Here is a 21,894-nt window from a genome sequence, read left to right on the forward strand (position 1 = left end):
CTTCTCCCTGTGTTGTGTTTGTACAGTCTGGGCTCAGAAAGGCAGCTGGGCAGGTTATTATTAAGAAGAGGAAATTTGTTCCTGAGAATGTTTTGGGAAATGGGTTGGTGAGAGCTCTCCTGCTGGTTCACAGTGACCCTGCACTTCTGGAGGCTTTCATGGCCCTCCACGTACAGACACACCTGCACACCAGGACCTGAGGCTACACACAACCAACCAGAAGATGTTCAAGGCTTGGGGTTATATCCATGGTGGATATAAACTTCAGTCAGTGCATGCAACAGTTTGCTTCCATCTCTCTTGCTTTTTGTATGACTGGTTATGGACCTCCATTTCTGTAAGTCTCAGCTCTTCCATCAAAGGTCCCTGTGCAGCTCTCCCCATCAATCCAATCTGAGCTCCTGCCACTGTGGATGCTGATACATTCTCTCTTTCTGGAGAAGGGTATGTTTCACTTGTCTGTATCAAAACCTAAATTCTTCCTCTTTCTGTGTTTTGCAAAATGCCTTATTTATGGCACCAAGAAAAAAGCAGCCCTAAGAATGCAATGTGCAAGAGCTGTGTGATAATGGTTTTATTTGGTAATTTATGTGTATCAGATCACATTTTCACTTTGTGAATGCAGAAGTCATCATTAGTAATGTGACTTTAAACATATTTAGCCCCTGTCTAACAATGTTCATTTTGAGTCCCATCCAAACCTGAATTCCTCCAAAGGCTGCCTGCATTTCCTCTCTAGAGCTACATTTCAAGCCATGTTTGCATTCTTCAAGAGTGGGTTAAAGGCAGCCTGTGGCTTTCTGAGAAACAGGGAAAACCACACAAACCCATTTTCTATCTTCATTTGGGTTGATGAGACTTCACCAGCCTGATGAGATGAAAGATGAGCCCTGAATTGCTATGAAATATTTTCTCACTTGACAGCATCCAGCGTGGCTTCAGAACACCCTGAACAGCTCCTGAATCCACAGCAACCTTTCAGAGACTTTTCTACCCCTTATTAGTGCTCCCAAAGACCTTTACTATCCAATCAATCATGCCTTCCAAGGAGATGCTACTCAGGCTGTGTGCTGCCCACACAGCAGCAGAATTTTTGGCTACCCTGGGACAGTTTCTCTGCTGTTTGCCCTTTCAAGCATCTCTGAGCCAACCGTTTCACCAACTGTTTCACCACAGGTTTTGCATAAACCCAGCAGCTTTACACAAACAGCCAGGCTCTTGGTTAAGGAAAAAGCAGAGCAGTGAAAAGTGCAGTAGAACAAGAACAAGCCAGGAATTCTGGAAAAGTGTGTTCACAAAATGCACCAATAAATTCTTTATAATTTCCAGTGAAAAAACACATGGACAGTGTTGAAAAAAATGCATCTTATTGTCTCTGCTCTACTCTGAGCATTACTAGCAGAAGTGTACCAAACCTTCATAAACAAGTCAGTCAGGCTGAACCTTCTGGCTCCAAAGGTTTGGGCTTGAATGAGGTCAGGACTTTTTCTCTGCCAGTCTCAGAAATGCTGAGGTCAGGGCAACAAAACACAGGCATCACATTTAACATCCTCTGAGGGACATGTGCCTTAGCCAACAGCTACAAATCCACAGTTCAGGAGATGACAGTCTTCTTACAACCCCTTCTGAACAAGAAATGAGGTCAGGTCCTTGTGTGGTAATTATTTCCCCTTTAGAAGCACCTCTGACACTAAGAAGATACACACATTGAAAATTCTAAGGCATTTTTCAAAACTACTTTTGCTGCCACTGGTGTGAGGCAGCTCCTCCTGTTTCCAGAGCAGCTGGTACCAACTCTCAGTTGCCAGGTGGGTGCTCCACACCTCTGAAGCCAAGCCAAAGCTCTAAATGCCAACTGGCGTTCTAAAAATTGCCATTTTTGTTTGGGTGGATTAAAAATATCTGCTTAGTGTGTTTAAGAAGAACCTGCTGAGAGAAACACAAAGCATCAGGTCTTATCTCATTCAAGAATGCCTAGTACAGAGCAACAGCAACAAAGTCAAAGGAGATCATGCAGTCCTGGCTTCCTGACTGAGCAGATACCCTAACATGCTTTTTTTAATTCCTAATCTCTGAGGGCTCCTCAGATTTGTAAAATAACATTATCTTGAAATTGAAAGAAAACACAGAAATGTAGTCAATAGTAGCCTGTAGTCAATACAGAAGTAAAACTTTCCTGAGGCAGCAAACATGGCTTGGTTGTTTAAAAAAGATATTTAAAAGAAAATAGAAATCTCTTAAGTGCATTAGATCCACTTTCTTTGCAAATCTGCTCTGGCAAACTCATTTTTTAAACATACACTCTTCTTTGCTTGTCTACTGTATATGAATTGCACATATTCTGATTAACATTATTCAGCCCAGAATAATTACACATCAGAGAGCTCATACACATAATAAGCTCATCTTTAAACTCTGCAGAACTAAAAAAAGATCCCAAGCATATTTTATGAATATAGGATGGTGTCTGCTGACAAATGTATGGCACAATCCATTTCATTGTGGTTGCAAACAAGAACCAAATGAAGGAATGTTATGGGCTTGTCTTTGCATTATTCAGGATGATGGGACTTCTGAAGGAAAGCAAGAGTGTGTTCTGGAATTGTGAAACTGTGAACATAAAAGAAAGTAAGTCACACACAATATAATAAAGAGAATACAAAGCAAAACTGCATTTTACCAGGAGTGGGTACTTCACTGGAAGATTCCATAAGGTTTTCTGAATCAAACAGCTGCTACAAGAAGTAACAATGAATCAAAACACTTGGATTTACAGCCAGAATTGACAAAGAAATATTTTCAGTTACTATAACCATATTGTTTCAGACTTACTTCAGACAAAAGCTATTTCAACAGGAAAACCTGTCTTAGCCAACAGCTGGAAAGCTCATAGCCTTATTCTGGAAGGAAGGGGGACTGTTACTTTTTACAGATGTCTCCATTCTCATCATCCAAACAGAGTTAAATCTCTGTTTAGAGAGATGGGCCCCATCTGAAATGCAGCTTTTACATCCTCCCAAGGCTGTGCACACTCACACCCCTGGCACAGATTCAGCCAAGGCAACCAAACACAGCAGCCACAGAAACTCAACACTGTGCAGCATCCTCAAATTGAGCCTGAGTTTTGGGGCAGCCCCTCATCCTGCCCAACAGCAGAACTCCAGACACTCAGCTGTCAGAGAGGCTGGATTTTATTTAAAGGCAGCTCTTCTGCAGATGGTAACAATCAAACCCAGCCAGTGCTTCCCTCCACTGCTCAGCCCCAACACCCTGTGAGATCCAGGCTTAGGAGCACCCCCCAAGGCAAGTGTGAATCTGTTTTATGGTCACTAAAGCAACACCTGCCAATGCCAAGTGCTACAGAAAGAGCAACTTTTCAGTTGACCACACTTCCTGCTGCCTGAATATTTAAGGCACGCAAAGGAAAAGCCTTGTAGCAAGAGCTGAGTAACTAACAAACCACAAACTCTTGTTCAAAATTACTAGGTAGGATTTTACACTCCTAGCAACACATTGGTGTGGGATGTTTGTTATGCTGGTAACTCCTTTGTGTCCCAGTGAGGTATCAGGTTTAGTCACCTGATACCTGGTATGGGATGTGCTGAGCTGCTTTGTGTTTTTTCCATTTGTAAGGAGAGTTGGTGCTGAGTTCAGATGGATCCTTCCTCCTTCATTCACTCAGAACTCAGCTTCTTCCTCAGACAAACCCAGTGCTGCCTCAGTTTTTGATGTCACCACTCCGTGGCCACAGCTCCTGAGGGATCACCATGAACACACCAAGCCCCATCTCCAGAATCTTCCCTAGAAGCAGATCTCAGGTGTGTGTCACACCAAATACAGACTCCGTTTTGTTCTGGGCACTCTTCCTCCCCACTGCTTCCCTTGGGTTTGGCAGGACAGCATGGAAACATAGAATACTAGAATCATTCAGGTTGGAAAACCCTCCCAGACCACAGAGTCCAAGCTGTGCCCAATCCCCACTGTGTCACCAGCCCAGAGCACTGAGTGCCACGTCCATTCCTGGGACACCTCCAGGGATGGAGATTCCAAACCTTCCTGGGCAGCCCCTGACAATGCCTGACCACCCTTTCCATGATGTCAAATTTGAACCTCCCCTGGCAGAGCTTGAGGACATTTCTTCTTGTCCTACTGAAAGCACAGCTTTGTTCCAGAGGAAGTGTCCAAGGCCAGGATGGACAGAGCTTGAAGCAACCGGGAATAGTGGGAGGTGTCCCTGCCTATGGCAGGGGGTGGAACAAGATGAGCTTTAAAGACGCCTTTCAATCCAAGCCATTCTAGGACTGACCTGTTCTCCTACAAAAACACCATAAGAGCTTTGATTAGCTCACAGTCTGGGGCATTCAGGGGCTCCTCCCTGCAGACACATCATACTTTCCTTTACAATCACACCTAAAAATACTTCTAATTAACCTCATATGGTACCTGTCCCACTCATTGCAGATCTCAGAAAGTTTGTGGCATAGTGGGCTGGAAATAGCAGGAACTGGATTTGTATTTAAAAGCAGGTAAAAACCACACCAGAGAACCAGATCTATATCTACTGCAGAACGTAAAGCTGGATGAAATGTGTCATTTAAAGGAGAAGCTCACATATGGCTCCTGCCACCTTCTTTTCCTGATTTAGAGAAGTGCTGAGTGCCTGAGCACAGCAACAACCTGGCTGGAAATTTGGGGAGAGCATCAAAATCGTCAGTTCCTAAAAAAATTAGGCACCAGGTTTGTCAAACCCCAAATGAACAGCCATAACTCTTTGTGCATGAAATCAAACAGCAGCAAGATCAGCTACGCAATGCCTGCACAGAGCTTTGTAGCTTGGCAGGTGTACAGGAAATCTCAGAAGGAAAGAAAAAAACCAAGCAATTAATCTGGGGCTTCCTATTGAATGAAGCAGTAGAAAAACACACCAAAGATAAGCCTTTGCACCCTGGTCTCCTTCAAGCATCAGCAATGAGTTCAGGGCTTCAGATCCATGGAGCTTTTCCACTCACACTCAAGCCTATAAGGTACAAAGTTGTGTTTGCTTTGCCCACAGCAGTGAACAGCTGCTGGTAGCTGTGGGCTTTGCAGCTTTTCTAGCTTGCATAGAGGGCACAACATGGAAAGAGCAGGGTTTAATCCAGCAGGAGAACATGGGGAGTAGCTGGAAACCTCCTTTCCCCCTCACCTCCAGTTTCCCTTATTCTGCCTCTATGGACCCCAAACCCTACCCTTCCCTGCAGGCCAAAAAGAGCTCAAAAGAACATCCAAAGAGAGGAAAACATGGGGTTTTTTTGATCTTAGTTCACAAAAAAACCCTCACCCCCACCCAAAAAAAACCCCAAACTAAAAAAAAACCAAAAAACCAAACCAATAAACAAACCAACCAAAACCAAAACCAACCAAACAAAAAACCCCCCCAAACAAAAACCCTCATGCATTTTTAGCTAGTTTTCTCAAAATGGCAATTTGGTGCAGATGCTCAGCATAGAAACTTCAGTCTGGACAGCTGAAGGCTGGCAAAGCCTCATCTGCAACAGCAAACACTGGAAAGTGTCTGGCAGACTAGATTACACTGATATTATTTTACAGAATATCCTTAAAGAGCAAAAAAGCCTTTTTGTTCTCTCTTTTGCACAGACCCTGCCATTAAATCTTTGCCTGGGGATGACGAAAACTTGCCTTTCCTCTGGCATGACCACTGCAGTATTGGAATATCAAGTGAAAATACATAAAGATCCTCTGTATCATGCTCAGTAAAAGCAAGCTGATCTTCAGACAATGTTCACCCATGTTACATACATCCCAAATCCTGCTCCAGGACTGGTGTCTCCAGTTACCAACATCACAGCACAAACAGCAAATGTGCTTTCATGCAGAGGAAGGGAAATACCACGTAGAGCTTCAGAAATGCCTTCCTGAGCCAGGAGATGAGAAGGGCTGAGTGAGATGGAGACTGAGTGGCAGGATGGTGCTGGCATCTTCTGTAAATTTGAAGCAGCAACACCTGTGTACCTCTGAAAAGAGCAAGGAAAAGCTCCTTGGCAGGCAGCAAATTTTCAGATACAGCATATGAGGGTAGTTTTTTTAGCTGAGGTCCCAAACATCCCAAACACAATGAACCAAAAATAAATAATAAATGGGCTATCCCAGGAAACCAGCAGGGATCTGATGTGCATGGCCAGAGGTGGCTCCAAGCCCTGCAAAACCTGTAGCTCCCTTCACATGGAACATAAACCTCCAGGGGAAACCAAGATGGTTTTATAGCATACACAAGCTGTAGGTATTTTTTCCTAAGGTTGAATGTGAAAGCATTTAGTGACAGGCTGGAAGAGCTAGGATTGTTCAGCCTGGAGAAGAGAAGGTTTCAGGGAGACCTTGTTGAAGCCTTTCAGAACTTTAGGGGGGGCTTATAAAAAAGACAAAGGACACAGCAGATAGTGACAGAACAAGGAGTGATTCTAAACTGCCAGAGAGCAGTGTTATAACGATGGGATATTTGGAAGAAATTCTTCCTTGTGAGGGTGGTGAGGCCCTGTCACAGGGTGCCCAGAGAAGCTGTGGCTGCCCCCGGATCCCTGGCAGTATCCCAGGCCAGGTTGGACGGGTTGGAACAACCTGGGCTAGTGGAAGGTGTCCCTATCCATGGCAGGGGTGGGACTGGATGGGCTTTAAATTCCCTTGCCACCCAAACCATTCCATGATTCTATGATTCCGTGGTCCTGGGCACTTAAGGGTCCAGCTGGTCCCCAGCATGAGTGTCAGTGATTGACTCTGCTTGCTGGGATTCATCAGCAGGTGCTGCTGGTGCTGTCCCTGCTCCAAGGGCTGGCACAGGCTGCTTCTCCTGACCCTGCCACAACCTGGTCCTGTGTCTTCAACTCCCTGGACCTCTGCTTTAGCTTTGCCTGCTTACACAGTAAAGAACCAGGAATAGTATTACCTTATGATATCTGTGCCTTGTGTGGAACAACACACCTCTCAGACAACAGCCCACACGGAATCGAGGTGTAAATGACCTTTTCTGCAGGGTACCTGCTGCAATGATGAGAGCCAAACCCAAATCATGCCCTGACCCTAGAAGCACAACAAGGAATGAACCTGGTAAAACACCAGTATTTTGGGGAGCTATGAGCAGACTTACAGCGTTACCAAAGATCTCACAAGCTCTCTGTGGTTTGAAAAGGCCTCACTGGTGCTGGTGGTGTTGGGGAGAGCCCAACAGCTGCTGGGCTCTGCTGTGGGCGGTTTTTCTCGGCAGAAACCGCTACTGAGAGGATGCTCCTCGCCCACTCTTTCAGCAGAGACACGTAAAAAACCCAACCTGGAGACCGGCTGACACATTCACTGGGCAAAAAGCTCCAAAGCAGAATTCCTGAAGGACAGACCACAGTTTGCTCCTGGGAAGGTAGAGACAAGTGGGCAGCAAGCCAAAAACCTTCTGCTCTTTTCCACCGAGGGCTGCAGAGGCTGCCTGGGTGACAAACCCGGAGCAGCGTGGCTTTGGGCAGTCCTACAGCAGCACACCCTGCTGCTCCAATGCAGGGGCAGCACAGCCGGGTCCCTCTGAGTGTCACCAGGCACCAGCAGCAGCACCCACCCAGCTCCATGGCTGTAGGGCTGGAGCTGCAGGGTGTATGTAGGCTGTTGGGGTGTAGCTGTTGGGGTGCAGGCTGTAGGCTGTCAGGGTGTAGGCTGTAGCAGTGCAGCTGTTGGGGTGTAGCAGTGTGAGTTGTAGGCTGTAGGGGTGCAGGCCTCCCAAATTCCCACCCCAAAAACCGCCTGGGACACACCAGGTCCCCAGCAGGAGTGCACAGAAGCACTGATGGTGTTCTGCAATGATGTGGGTGTCACCCCTGGCACTGCCCACTGGTGCAGGGCACAACTACAGGCACAGAACAGGTCTCATCACAAACAGCACCCAAAGGTCACTTGTATCACTAGTTTCAGCTTCAAGTATTTACATAGAAAATAACTACTGTGCTCCTGATCTCACTCATTCCCTAGGTGAGTTTCAAGCTATCCACATACTTTTGAAAAGTATACTGCTTTTAACCTCTTACTCATGTATTCAGGAGAGTCCAAGAGTCAGCCTTGCTTTTGTTTTCTGCTTCCTGCACTGCAGCTAAGACAACTCCCTAGCTTTAAAAAAATGCAATAAAAAAAGATGCAATAACTACATAACCATTTTGCTGGTACTAGAATGACCTAAATATTTTGGCTTAACGCTTCAGTACTAGCCAAAGTGTAAGAGCAACTACTTGGTCAGACCTATTAACAAATATCACAGAAGCATGAAAATTAAAGGCTTATGAATTCAAGATATAACACAATTAAATACTCAGAGAAACAAAGTCACTAAAATCTTAGGTTATCCATGCCAAAATAAGCTTCAGTGTAGAATCAGCAGCAAACTTTTTTTATATATATAAGACTACTAGAAAGACACAGGACAAAGATTTTAGGAGGCCCATGCAGGAGAACCCTTTCTACACAGAAGTTTGAGCCATTTGCACAAGCTTTAATCTTGCTTTGATGTAAGAATTGGCCTTGTTTCATCACTCTCCTTTAACTGCAAAAGCAAGTAAAATGCTTGCAAGCATGTTCAAAAACTTGAAACAACTTTTAATTGTTCTCTAAGTGTGAAGAGAACAGCATGGTTATTCCATGCAAAGGAAAAAGCTGTACTTTAAAAGCACATTCCTAATGAATATCATCCTTCCCCACCTAGACACTGGCTCTGCAGCTGCCACTGCCAAAAGGCACCACCAACAAAGCTGCTTTCATCCTCCCAGAGCTTGCTTTCTCTCCCTTTCATACCAATAAAATGTCTATCAGATGCAAAGATTGTCTTACAATTTGTGGCCAAGCTGCAGTAATTTAAGAACTTCCAGTATTCAAGATTTTGGAACACATCACATACAAAGGCACAGCACAATTACAGTGTGTCTCTTAATTACAGATTTGGGGCAAGGATGAGCCTGTTTCTCACTTTTTCTATTGAGGCAGTCTTTCCACTCATCTCTGTGCCTAATTCAACACTGTACATAGTTTCTTCTATAGTGACAACAAAAGCATGAAAAATGCCACATGACTTCCCCTACAACCCTGTGGTTTCCCTTCCCTCACACTACCCAAAAAAAGACCAGAGAAAAGCCACATTTTGTTTTTCAGACCCAGTGATGCAGTACATCATCTTTAAGGGTAGTTCTTGTATATGGGTTGCTTTGGTGTAGGGGCTTGAGATGATTCTGCTGAACAGAGGCTAATGGAGCTCTGGGATTTCTGTGTTTAGCAAAACCTCAAGCCATATACAGAAGGTAAATGGGGGGTGATTACTGACAACACTTCTATTGACAAACTAATGAATGAAAACTTTAAAAATTCATCTCTTGCTTTGATTAGGGAAATCTTGACAATGCTTGTTGCAAGATAGCATGGTTGGAAACTTCCAAAATTGCTCATGGAGCTTTTGAGAGAAGTTAATAATGGAGTATTTGAGCAATGGAAATGGAACAGAGAAGGTATATCCTGCCTTACTCTCCCAAATCTGAATCTGAAAGTTACCAAGGACAGTAAATTCTGTTCACGTGGGTGGCAAATACCTTTTCCATCAATTACATCCCTGGATGCCTTTTGCTTGCATTCAATCAAAAGGTAAGAAAAAGCACTTGGCCCCTTGAATTAAAGGCTATAAAACCCAAAGAGAAACTTTCTCTCCTTTCCAGCACAGGCAGGCACCATTTATCAAAACTATGGGATGAAAATCTGCTACTGGCTCCAAAAGCAACAATCCCTGTGAGCACTAAAACTTCTCAGAAAACAAGTAAAGCCAAAAGAATTTTCCTTTAAAAATCTCATTTCTTACAGTATTCAAGAAATTGGAAATTTTGCAAGGTGCATATAGCAGAATCTTACATGCTTACTGAAATCTGAATTTCCTGTGCTCTGCTCTTCACTTCTTCCTTCTGTGGGTATTTATCCCTATTTGCATTGGACTAGATGGTACTATCATGAATTCTGGATTTAATATATGCTTCTGAATGAAAATACTATTCTGCCTCTTCCTTAGATTTTGGGAGTTGCAGCTAAATCTAATCAGCCTTTATCAAACACAGCCTCTAAGAGCTACAAACTAGATGCTGTTAAGTCCAGAGAGACTCCAAACTTGTAGAATTTGGTTGGAATGACCTTAAAGCCCATCTCATTCTGCCCCCTGCCAGGACAGGGACACCTTCCACTAGAGCAGGAAGTTGCTCCAGGCCTGGGACACTTCCAGGGATGGGGCACTCCTGCTCTGTATGATGCCACAGCCATGCTCACCTACAGAAAATGGAAGAGAGAATTCCTGGAACATGGAACAAACCAGCTTGGAACAGGCTGGGAGCAAAGGCAGGGAGTAGAGCAAGACTTGTACAGAACCCTGCTGTATTTGCAGTCACACACCAAATTAAAACCAGAAGGCTAAGTGACAGTTTAAAGCAGAAAATCCAACATCCAGTCTGAGTGCCTGTCCAAAAAAAGGCCAGCTTTTCCACAATTAATTCCAAGTCATTCTTCCATCTTGCAGCACTCCTCCTGCCAGCTCTGTGCACACTGGCTGAGACTTTCACTCCAGAGCTGCATCAGGCACTTGGGTTCTGTCCCTCTGAGTCGGTGGGACACATTTCCCATCTGGAATTCCCACTGGAATTTACTCAGCAGGTTCCCTGGAAAGCTAACAACCCCTTTCCCATCTTGTCTTTCAAGTAAAGGATAAAGCAGTCTCCTCTTCAGCCTCCAAAATGGGACAGAATAGGACTCTCTCTGCTTTTTCAAGTACTCTACATCTTGTAGGTGCTACAGCATGTGATCGTTGTCCAAGAGCCCAATTTAATTAACACCACACTGAAATTCCTAAGTAAAACACATGACTAGAAAGAAATTTCTTACAGACATTAAGTAAGAACTTTCACTATCACCTCAAAAGAACAACATCTGGAAGGTATGCCTGGAAAAACTTCCTAAACAATGAGGAAATCCACAGGGTGAATCCTGGCTGGTGCAGGGTCACAGCCACTGTGCCCTGTGCTGGGGGATCCCACCTGCCTGGAGGAGGAAAGAGATAGGAAAGAAGGGAAGGAATGAAGGAAGGAAGGAAGTGCATTTAAATAAACAAATCCAAAGCAAATGACTGCAAAGCCTTATCCTCTGGACAGATGTCTATTTATAGAAATGGGTAGCCAGGACATGGTCAAGCATACCAAGTATCTTTAAGAAAAAACAACCTCCAGAGAAGTTCAATTTTTCATATGCTGAATTGTTTTGGAGATGCACCTGTTGAAATTACTGGTGTTAGGTGCTTGAAATCTTTCCACTCCTGTGAATTTTAAAAAAACTAGTTCCAACACACAACATGTGAGCAGAACATGGTCACCTGCTAATTCCACTGCTGAAACTGCAGAAATGGAAAACCATCAAGACTTCAAGGGCATTTCCATCTTTACCCACTCTAAAACCCTCATCCTGGATTGTTCCCTGTCTGCTAGTAGGGACACTAAGCGACCCTTTTCCATCAGCAATGATGGCACTTCTGGCACAGTCTCTCAGGACACACCACCAGGCTGCTTCAGCAGCACTTTCAGCTGATTCCTGAATTTCATGATTGCACCCCAAGACCGTAACTCCCCACCACCACCCTGGACCACTCCCTCTTGGGTGTAGCACTCCTTAAGCATCATTAGACAATTCACCCAACAAACAACTCCCATCACAAGTTTAGCCCATGCCTCATCAAACTGAGAGCACAAATTCTTTTAATAAACTCTTTTCACATGACCAACTCCCAGTCTCCTAATTATTACTACCATGTTTTAAACTCTATTTCACTCACATCCTGAATAATCCCCACGCAATCCCACCAACCCCCCACAAAGCAGGATTATCTCTGCCACAAGTCTTTTTCAAGATTCCAGTCCAAAACCAAGAGGAATTACTATAAAATTTTAGTTTCATTTCGGAGGGCTTTAAATCATTTTACTGCTTGCAATGTGTGTGTATTTAAAATATCTTATGGATTTAAATTGGTGGAAAAATGCATTTTTCCATAAATCTGGTTAGAAAAACAGGCTTGTGCTGCATAGCACAGAAAGACACCTTTGAAGCTGCTAAGGTTTCCAGACTAGCCATGCTGCAATGCAGGTGGCCCTGCTTTCTCCCACTTCCCCCTAAATATCCTCCACACACCTTCTCCCATAGGACATAGACTGCACCCCCCTTATTTTTCCATTATTTCACTATGACAGTCGTTTCCTTCAGGTAGGAGTAAGGAATATCAAGTCTTGGCATTTTATTCACAATTTCATCCCCCAACAATGTCCAATTTTCATTAATTTCTACCCAACAAAGATGAAAGATGTTGTGATGGCTTGCAAAATATAACTTCATGAGATACAAATATATACAGAGATTTTCTGAGTGTAAAAATTGTTTTGCAAAGCGTTTTCATCCCCAATGAAGTGTTTAGGCAGTCAGTTCAAACTTCACAAGGAAGATCCCTGCCCTTGCAGTTTCAAACACTAATTTCCCTGTGAAGACCACCTGGAAAATCACACACTGGCGTTATCTGTTCTCTTCTTAGGCACTGTTTGCAGCAGGGGATGCACATTACCAGTAATTGCACTTGCTGACTTTGCCCCATGTGCAACCATGCACAGCTTTGTGAGTTGGCTGGTTCAGTCCCACCACATTTTCCCTACAAGCACAGAAGCTGGAAGCAGTTTCAGGTGGAAATCCCAGGCTCTGCCTTCAGTAGATGCTGCGTGGGATGCCTTCCTGGTTTTCTCTGGGATTCATTTCTCCAGCTGGTCTGACAAGGCTCACCCCCATTCACCCACAGGAAACCACAGACAGCAAAGCAGCTCCCAGGCTCTACCAGGGGTGCCTGTGCTGGGGGCAGGCTCTTGAGGGGCTATAGAGGCACCTCTTTGACTGGGTTTGCATATTTTCAATATAATTTTACATCTCATATAATTCCTGTCCTCATTTGGGTCTCCCCTCACCCCACAAGCAATGTGAGCAGACAGACTTTCAAAAGTCAGAAAACCTGTTGAACTGTACCTGTGTTGATGTAGAAGCTGTAACATGGAATTGTGGAATATGCAGAGTGGAACAGACCCACAAGAATAATCAAATGCAACATCCACCACCTTTAATGCACAGGACATCCACCACCTTTAATGCTCAGCCCCTCATTTCCATTCATTACACTGTGCTTTAGCTTAAATATTGTCTAAGTAAACTACAAGGCTTTACAATCCGTTTAATTTCAGACAAATTAAATTATCATTACGGCAACAAGAAATTAAATTACACCATCATGAAAACAACTATGAACTACACCAAGCTCTCACTTGAAGCAATAATCAGGATTCCCTGTCTTGAGGCTACTGGTATTTGGGCCAATATAAGGGAGATCCCAAAATGGACAAGTTTGGAGAGTGTTGCTGGCTCCTTTGGGTTGCTGTCTCCCCATCTCCCTCCCTCACCAGCGCTGTCCCATTCCACACCTATGGACTGGCAGTTCTGCTGACAAAAAGAAAGTGTTTCCTTTTTACTGAGGGCATCCCTGCATCACCTGTGGAGGAAAAGAACCCCAAAAGCTGCCATCCCACTAGAAAAACCCACCTAAGCTTCACAAAGCCAGCTAAAAAACATACTGCTTATTCAAGCTACAGACTCAGTGCTTCCACATGGTCCCTCCTGGAATGAGGGGAGCTCACCACAGAGCTCCTCTGCAAATAAATCACACCAGGTGTGCAAGACAGGTCAGGCCTGACTCTTTCAGACTCCAGCCTAACATCAGCAATAGGTTTGGTGAGCTGCACTCTGTTGCCATTTAAGATGCTCTTCACAATTCTTTTTCCTCCTCGGAAGTGCTAATTCACAGGCAGCCTCTGTCTAAAGTGCCTCATTAATTATTTTGCCAAGCAGAGCTTCAAGTGGGGGATCCTCACAGCATAAACAGCAGACTTGAGCCAGGGGATGAGCACAGGATTTTAATTCCTTCTTCCACAATGACTTCCCTCTGGCTCTTGCCTGTGCAGAGATGTGATGGGTAAACAAGAGCTGTGTCTGGAGAGCTGCAGAGCTCTCAGCATGACCAAGGTACCCTCCCTGTGAGCTGCAGGCAAGTCTCAGACACACACACCCAGCCTCACTTCACACATAAGGATGGATTCTCAACCTTTTGGCAGTAGCTCCCAGCTCTAATTCTAGATGATGTCCAGGACAAAGACCTGCATGACTTCCCCTAAACTAATAAACTCCCTGAATTTCCTAATTTTTTTTTCAGTAAATAGACATCAACCTTTTCAGGTGCTCACAACTCAAGGACCAAAAACTTGAAATGCTGAACTGTGAAAATGCAGTTTTGGCTGCAGTGAGGGGATGAATGCAAAGAAAAATAGAAATCCATGGGGACTGCACCCTCATGGTTCTGACTGAACTTGAAACCACCCTCAATGGGGCAGGAAAAACTGACAGTAATGATAGGACACTGTCAAGAAATCTTGGCACGTGAGGCCAGTAGCTCTGCTGACTGCTTTTTGGGTAAGAGCCATTTAATAACTGGACATCCTTCCCAATATGGGAATCTCTTGAAAGACCCACTGTGATTTCAAAGAAGTCCTCACAGAGGAGCAGCTCAATGTTTGCCCTCCCTCTGCACCACACAAAAATCCCAAAGCAAAGAAATCCAAGGACAAGCTGGGTTGTGGGCACCACCCAGGAGTCCCCCTCTGGCCCAAATCCTCAGCACAGGGTTTGATCTCCCAGCCCACAAGACAGAGGGCTCTCACAGGCTCTGCATGCATCATACATCAAGTGCTAGAACTGGGCTTCCTTTTCTCATGCAAACTTTTATTCTACTTCTAAATCTTCAGCCTTAAATTTGCTTTGCAAATACTCTACCTGCTGTCTGAGCGATAAGCAGCACAGGTAAGAGTAAGCTGTGTTTCACACTGAACTACTCAAGTAAGAAAAAGACTCCCTAAACCCCAGAATTACATTCTTTTCCTTCATAATTGAATAGCAATGTGCATAATTTAAAGCCTTTTTTTTTTTTTTTTGTTTGCTCTCTCTCTGTTAACATTGTAATGGGATAAAGAACTGCCCTTACAGTCAGACTGTGAGGTATCCACCGTTTTTAGCTCGGTACCCACCTGGCAGCGTTGCCACTGCCTCCAGTGGGTTTGGCACAGCATCAGCCCCTGTGGCGCTGGTTGGATCCGCACTGGCAGAGCCCGGTGCCTCGGGATCTGTCACACAGGCAGGCTCCCCGCTTGCTCCAAGTCCCACCGTCTACCTAGAACTCCCTCACCGCAAACTTCCAAAGCACCCCCCTTAACAAAAGTGCTCCAAACTCCATCGGACGCTGAGGATCAGCTCAACCCGCGCTGTCCCGCCGGCTGCCGAGCGCTGCCCGGGATGCGCGGGGCTCCCGGAGCGCTTCCAGCGGCTTTTCCCGACCCGGGGCACCCGGAGCGCTTCCAGCGGCTTTTCCCGACCCGGGGCACCCGGAGCGCTTCCAGCGGCTTTTCCCGACCCGGGGTACCCGGAGCGCTTCCAACGGCTTTTCCTGAGCCCGGGAGCGCTTCCAGCGGCTCTCCCCCAGCCCCGTACCTCGGATGTAGGAGCACTTGCTGTCGTCCAGCGCCGCGGAGGCGGAGGCGCCCATGGCTCGGTGCGGGCACCGCGCTCCCGCCGAGCCCGGACCGCTCCCGCCGAGCCCGGACCGCTCCCGCCGAGCCCGGACCGCTCCCGCCGAGCCCGGACCGCTCCCGCCGAGCCCGGACCGCTCCCGCCGAGCCCGGACCGCTCCCGCCGCTTCCTCCGCAGGCACCGCCCCCGGGCCCGGCCCTGCCCCGCCTCCGAGCCCGGCACGGACCGGGGCTCTGAGCCCCAGGCACGCTTGTCCGGGCTGCTGCTTGTGCCTCCACTCTGCTCTGCCGCCCGTCACCGCAAAATCCACATCCCTTGGAGACACGGTTGGAGGCAGAGTTCCCCCAGAGCCCACGCTAAAGACCGTGCCGGAGCGAAAGCGCGGCTGAGCAGGACCGAAATGCCTTTCCTGGAGGTGTCCAGGAGGCAGCCGGGTCTGCCGCTGGGTGATGTGTGCGGTGCTTCAGGGGTCACAGCGGCAGCGCTGAGGTGACGTTCGAACTCGATGATTTTGGAGGTCTATTCCAATGCTGATGATTCTGTGATTCCTTGGCACAGGGTGCCCAGAGAAGCTGTGGCTGTCCCTGGATCCCTGGAAGTGTCCAAAGCCAGATTGGACGGCGCTTGGAGCAAGCTGGGCTAGTGGAAGGTATCCCTGCCCATGGCAGGGGTGGAATTAGATGATTTTAAGGTCCCTTCCAACCCAACCCATTCCATCCTTCTGTGATTCTGTGATTTATGGCTCAGGCTTCAGGGCCATATTGTTCCACTCTTCCCAGGAATATTGCAAACTGCCATTGTGTGCTTGATTCAGGATGAACAGTAAACCTACACAAGCAGGCACTAAAATACACATCCCTTCAGTAAATATCATCCAGTGATTGAAACAACTTCCTAAAACAGGCAAGCACACCAGTCTGCAGACCCTCAGCACAGCAGTGTAAGACAGTATGGAACAGATACCTGAATTCTCCTGCCCCTGAATAATAATTTCACATCATACCCAGATGTGACTTTCTAAAATATTTCCTTCTTTTTTGCAGTTTTTATACCATTAACCCAGCTGACTGGCCATGGGCAGGGTGCCATCCCTTATTGTGCCTCATATGTTTTGTATGGAGCTGATGAGTTGCAATGAATATGGATTTTGCTGACGCACTGGAGGTTCACAGTGACTGGAAGTTACACATTTTACCACTACATACTTCTCATTCAGCTTGTACACATCTGCCACTCACTGTGAAATTGCTTTCACATAGTTCAGTTTCGCTGAACTATGCTGTGGGGTTGGTAGATTTATCACCATGCCACTTATCTGATCACAGAATGGTGAAACATTTTGGGGTTCAATCTTTTTAAATCAGCACTGAACTTGATCAAATTTGATCAAGTTCACAAGCCAGCATCTCACAAGTCTATAGAGACCTCAGCTGAGCTAAAATATTTAATCAACAGCACTTCTAGAGGTCAAATATGAACTAGGCTCTGTTTTAAGCATATTTGGCTCTGCCTGAGAGCTCTCAGCAAGGTGGCTGCTGTGGTTTGCTCACTGCACCTCTGTAAGCTGTGTGAGCAGACACCAGTGAGGAAATACTGGTTACTGGTGTGCATTAGAAAGGCATTAACTCAGGAGAATTCAGGCTCTGCTCAGAGCTGTCTATCTTTTATCAAATGTAGCTGAGGAGCTTTTCATAAATGTGTAGTCACGTGTAATGGGCAAGTCAGCTCCAGGAGTCTGGAGAGATAAATCTTGGAAAATTCATGAGCTGTGGATTGCAGTTCTGTCCCTTCATTAAGTAGATTAAAATGTGCCAAATCCCAGAAGTTTCATACCCCAGAAGAGATGCCAGAACGTGCACTGAGTGGAGAACCTCCCTGTCTAATTATAGCTAGGGTAAAAACAAAATGAGGAGTTTATTTAGTTATAACATTCTATACTTTGGTACTACCTTATCCCCAAGATCCCCAGGCATTTCATAAATGCTTGGTAATTAAAGACTGATTGCCTTTTAAAGATAGGGAAATGTGTTTTAATGACAAAGCATGTGTCTTTAATCTTAAAAAGACACCATGAGAAATGTGAGCAAAATCAGGAACAAAGATAAATGATCCTATTTATGTATTGCTTAAAACAAAATCCATCCTCAAGATAAGAAATTTACCACATTAAATTTTAAGCTGATGTGACACCTGCACTTCAGCTATCAATGATAAAGTAATACAATCAAAACAAAAATACCTCCAGAACCAAAACAAGTATTTTCCCACTTTTTCTCCTATGAAATCTTAGTCTTTAACAGTTGTGTTTATCTTTACACACCCCAAAATTCCTCCTTTAAACACCTGCTTTGTACTATATCCTAAAGGTTGTATTATATCCTAAAGGGCAAAATGAAAGTGAATTCCTGAATGAAGAGATCAGGAGAAGCCCTTCTTTCCAAGCAAAGGGATGAAGATGTACCTCTGCTGCCTCTGTGAGTTCCCTTGTGGCACAGTGACATGGAGAGAGAGGTTTCTTACACCACCACAGTCCAGGCTTCCTCGTGCTCTGGACCCATGAGGCTGCCAGTGGAAGAAATGGGAGCTCTGGTCCCCAAAAAGTGCAGTGCACTGTCACTGCTGTATTCTGCTTTGGGAGGGAGGGAGAGAGGGAGGGAAGGAAGGGAGGGATGGAAGGAAGGGAGGGAGAAGGAGGCTGTCTCCACAATCTCACCTATTTGATCTCCCAGTGTGTGAACACTGCTGTGCCCCAGACATGACAAGATCCATTCCCAGCGCCATGGGCACACCATGGAATGAACTTCCAGGGGCTGTTAGTCACACAGTCCTCAACACAACCACAGGGCTGGCAACCTGCAGAGGTATCATCAGAGGAACTGATAAAATCTTGGCCACCTTGCTGGCTGCTTCTCCTTGTGTGGTGGTGAAGGGATGTGCCAAGGAACAAGCTCCTTTGAGAAGCTGCATAGGAGCACTTGACTGTGCCCTTTGTTCCAGAGGTTCACCTGTGTGTGCTCCCCCACAGCCCTCTTGGTTGTCTCAGAGACATGGTTTGTTATCAAACAGAAGCACTAGAGTGAAAGGTGTGTGGCATCCATTGGGAGAGATGATTCATTACCCAAAACTACCTTCTAGTATTTCTCCAAGGGAAAGGAGCCATTTTAAGGCCACTGACTTTGTAGACAGGATATCAATGTGCTGTTGACATGGCCAAATGTAATGAAACTGTAATGAATAAATAATAATTATCTATAGTTAGAGGAAGCAATCATTACTGTCTGAAAGTCAAAATCAGATTGCAGACAGTGTGAGAGATGTGTGACAAAATAAAAACAGTCCTTTTCTCAGGACAGACTGTTGGTTGAAGTATATTCTGGATCCTTTCCCTGTAAGTAAATCAAAAATGTTATTCTTATGAGTTATTTTCAAAAGGTTAGAAGGAGGTCTTAAAATCTAGCTGCAGAAGACAATCACAGCTGTTCTGGCTGGAAAACCAAAAATACCATTTTGATAAAATAGCCTTAAAAAAAAAATTAAGAGTTGGTTGTGCTTTAGCTACTGCCCTAATTCTGCGAGACCAACCAGAGTGGAGCACTGAAAACCCACACGCAGAAGATTTTTACAGGTTCCTAATCCCAGAATCATGGATCAGCCCATGTTTGGAAGGCACCTCAAAAGATCCTTGAACTTCTCCTAGGAAAAGGAGTCTAAGGAGGTTATCTAACATCCCATGCCATTGCACCTTGAGAACTTCAGCAAGAGAGACTCTGCTACGCCCCTGAGGAGGCTGTGCCAGTGAATTGCTGTTCTTGCTATAGAAAGTATCTTTCTTATACTAAGATAAAATGAAAATGCATGGTGTGAAGACATGGCTGGTTCATATATGAACTGAATGTTCCAGGAAAGAGATAAAACTGGTGTTTATGGTCATTATTCAAATGAAGAAATCAGATAAAACCCCTTATTTTTGTAACTGGAAAGTATGGATGACAGTCTGAACCACTCATGAAGGAGGGCAAGCAAGGCAAAGGAATAGTTCAATAGCAAGTGGTAGTAAAATTATATGATTTTATCTGTAGTTCTACCTTTCAAAGGTTATGTAGATCAAAATATGATGGAGCTGCTGAGTGCACAGTTCAAAGCAGGAGGAGGCTTTGCTGGTTGCCTTTCTCACTCCTTATTTTCTTCCCAATTATGTTTTATTATGTTGCTCATATTCAACATGTGAACAACATTCACTGGAATACTCATTGAAAAACAGTGCTCATAAAAAAACCAAATTATAAATTACATCCATTATCCTACCCTTGCTTGGTTGCAAATTGTTTAGATATGTCAATTTTGCCCACAGAATTGAATGTGATACATAATCTGAGAGGTTTTTGAAACTCCTGCAATAGAATGTTTTCTGATAAAGCATTCATGGTGACATGGCAGAGTTCTGTAGTTCTCTACTTGCATTTTGTAAATATATATATACACACAAACATAGCCCCAGCCCAAAGAAGGGCTCAGCTCAACATCAGCATTGCTGCCAATTGAAAATGTCCATCCTCAATAATAAACAACACACATCTTGTTCCTCAAACACTAAATACTTCTAAGTGGAAAGGTAGAAAACTTGAGGTTAAAAACCTCTTTTTTCTTCATTGTCCAAGAGTGGTGGGGTGATGAAACTTCCCAGTAATGACAACAAGAAGCTTCTCTCTCTTCTGACACCTGAGATTCTGGAGTGGGAGGATTGCAGCAGCTGGGCCTTTAAGACACCAGGTAAGCATAACCAAAGAATGCTGCTTCCCTAGAATTCCTTCTCAAAACTCAAAGGGGAACAGCACAGTGCCCATGGTATTCACTCAGAGAGCTGTTCTTTGGTTTCTATCCACAAGGGCCCTTCAGTGGCTCTCAGGTTCCCAGTTTTTATGGAGTAGAACCAAACACTTGCAAATCTATTCTGAGCAAGTGGTACTCTTTACAACCAAATACACAATCTGTTAGTACTTAGGGCACATTACCAACTGGAATGTCAAGACTGTTTTTTAAAACAGATTCTAAAATTGATTTATTACAAATAGATTGTCCCAAGTACAGCTCCAGGCAGCAGCTGTGGAGGAGGGAAAGCACTGCACACCTGGAGGGAAAAAATCCTCTCAAATCAGTAACCCCACAAGAACAAGAGACTGCCTTACCTTAATGTGAAGTAATTTCTCTTCAAGCCCTGGAGTTGTCTCCTCCCTCCCCAGTTTTCCTGTGGGAGTGCTGCTGGCCCTGTCATTGCCATGTCAGGAACCTGATGGGAACACTCTTTCAAGCTTCTTTGCTTGTTCTTTTGATGTCAGCCTTGTGGCTCTTTGAAGTTGGAGTCTCCTTCTGGAAGGCTGGGGGGCAATGCTGGATCTAGAAGAACAGGAAAGTAAAGAGGTACAGCAAACCCAGCACCCCTGGGAATTGGTAAGGAGTGAAATGGATTGTGAGGACATGTCACAAGACTGAGCACATCTGGGACTGGAGTAAAAACTCTGAATAGGGATGCAAAACTCAGTCTTGAAGATGTGGTTCTGGATTTTATTTCCTACAAAGTAAGGAATCCTAGAGTTAAAAATCACCTCCAGCTGTGGCACACTCCATTTGCCTGCCCCAGTGGCCAAGAAATTACATGGTTTTGTATATATGTAAATTAAAATAAAATAAGTGTGTGGAACTTTCCTGCTTTTAAATACACAAAACACATTTGGTAAATTCCAACAGCATTTCCTTCTCTGCTTAGTCACTAGTTATGAAATCTGTTAATGACAAATGAGGTGCTCATTCCTGCTCAGCTGCCCTTAGAGGCTGTATTTTAATTAGTTGGGACATTCATGTCAAAACAACTAATGCACAGGCCCTCATAAATTCATTGTTGAAGTTCCTCATTGTCAAACAAGACTCATGGGTTTGTTCCCTCACGTGAAAACAGAGGTGGTGCCCAGAAAGCAATGAGTAAAGCACAGCTGAGTGCCCTTCCTACTGCCCAGTGCTCCCAGGGCTGCAGAACAGCAAACAAGAAGGCACTGCTGAACTCAGCAGAAAATCCAGAATTAAAAAACTTCTGTTGGAGATCCAGTGGGCTCTTTACTGCTTCAAATGGGCAGCCACACCTGCCTGGGAACACCAAAATCTTCCTAAGTGGTACAAATAAGTTTATAGGGAGGCATTTGTAGG

General features: G+C 44.9%; 1 protein-coding gene across 2 annotated transcripts in view; it reads right to left on the reverse strand.

Annotated features, from left to right (window-relative positions):
* Positions 1-15,762, reverse strand: part of NIBAN1 (niban apoptosis regulator 1) — a 54,593-nt gene extending 38,831 nt beyond the window's left edge. For both annotated transcript variants that reach the window (XM_033067753.1, XM_033067752.1), the window contains exon 1: positions 15,658-15,762. In XM_033067753.1, coding sequence (XP_032923644.1) covers positions 15,658-15,712 — 55 coding nt within the window. In that variant the 5' untranslated portion in view covers positions 15,713-15,762. The remainder of the gene's footprint in view (positions 1-15,657) is intronic.
* Between the last annotated feature and the right edge of the window lie 6,132 nt (positions 15,763-21,894).

The sequence above is a fragment of the Catharus ustulatus genome, chromosome 9, assembly GCF_009819885.2.
Source record: "Catharus ustulatus isolate bCatUst1 chromosome 9, bCatUst1.pri.v2, whole genome shotgun sequence".
Classification (NCBI taxonomy): Eukaryota; Metazoa; Chordata; class Aves; order Passeriformes; family Turdidae; genus Catharus; species Catharus ustulatus.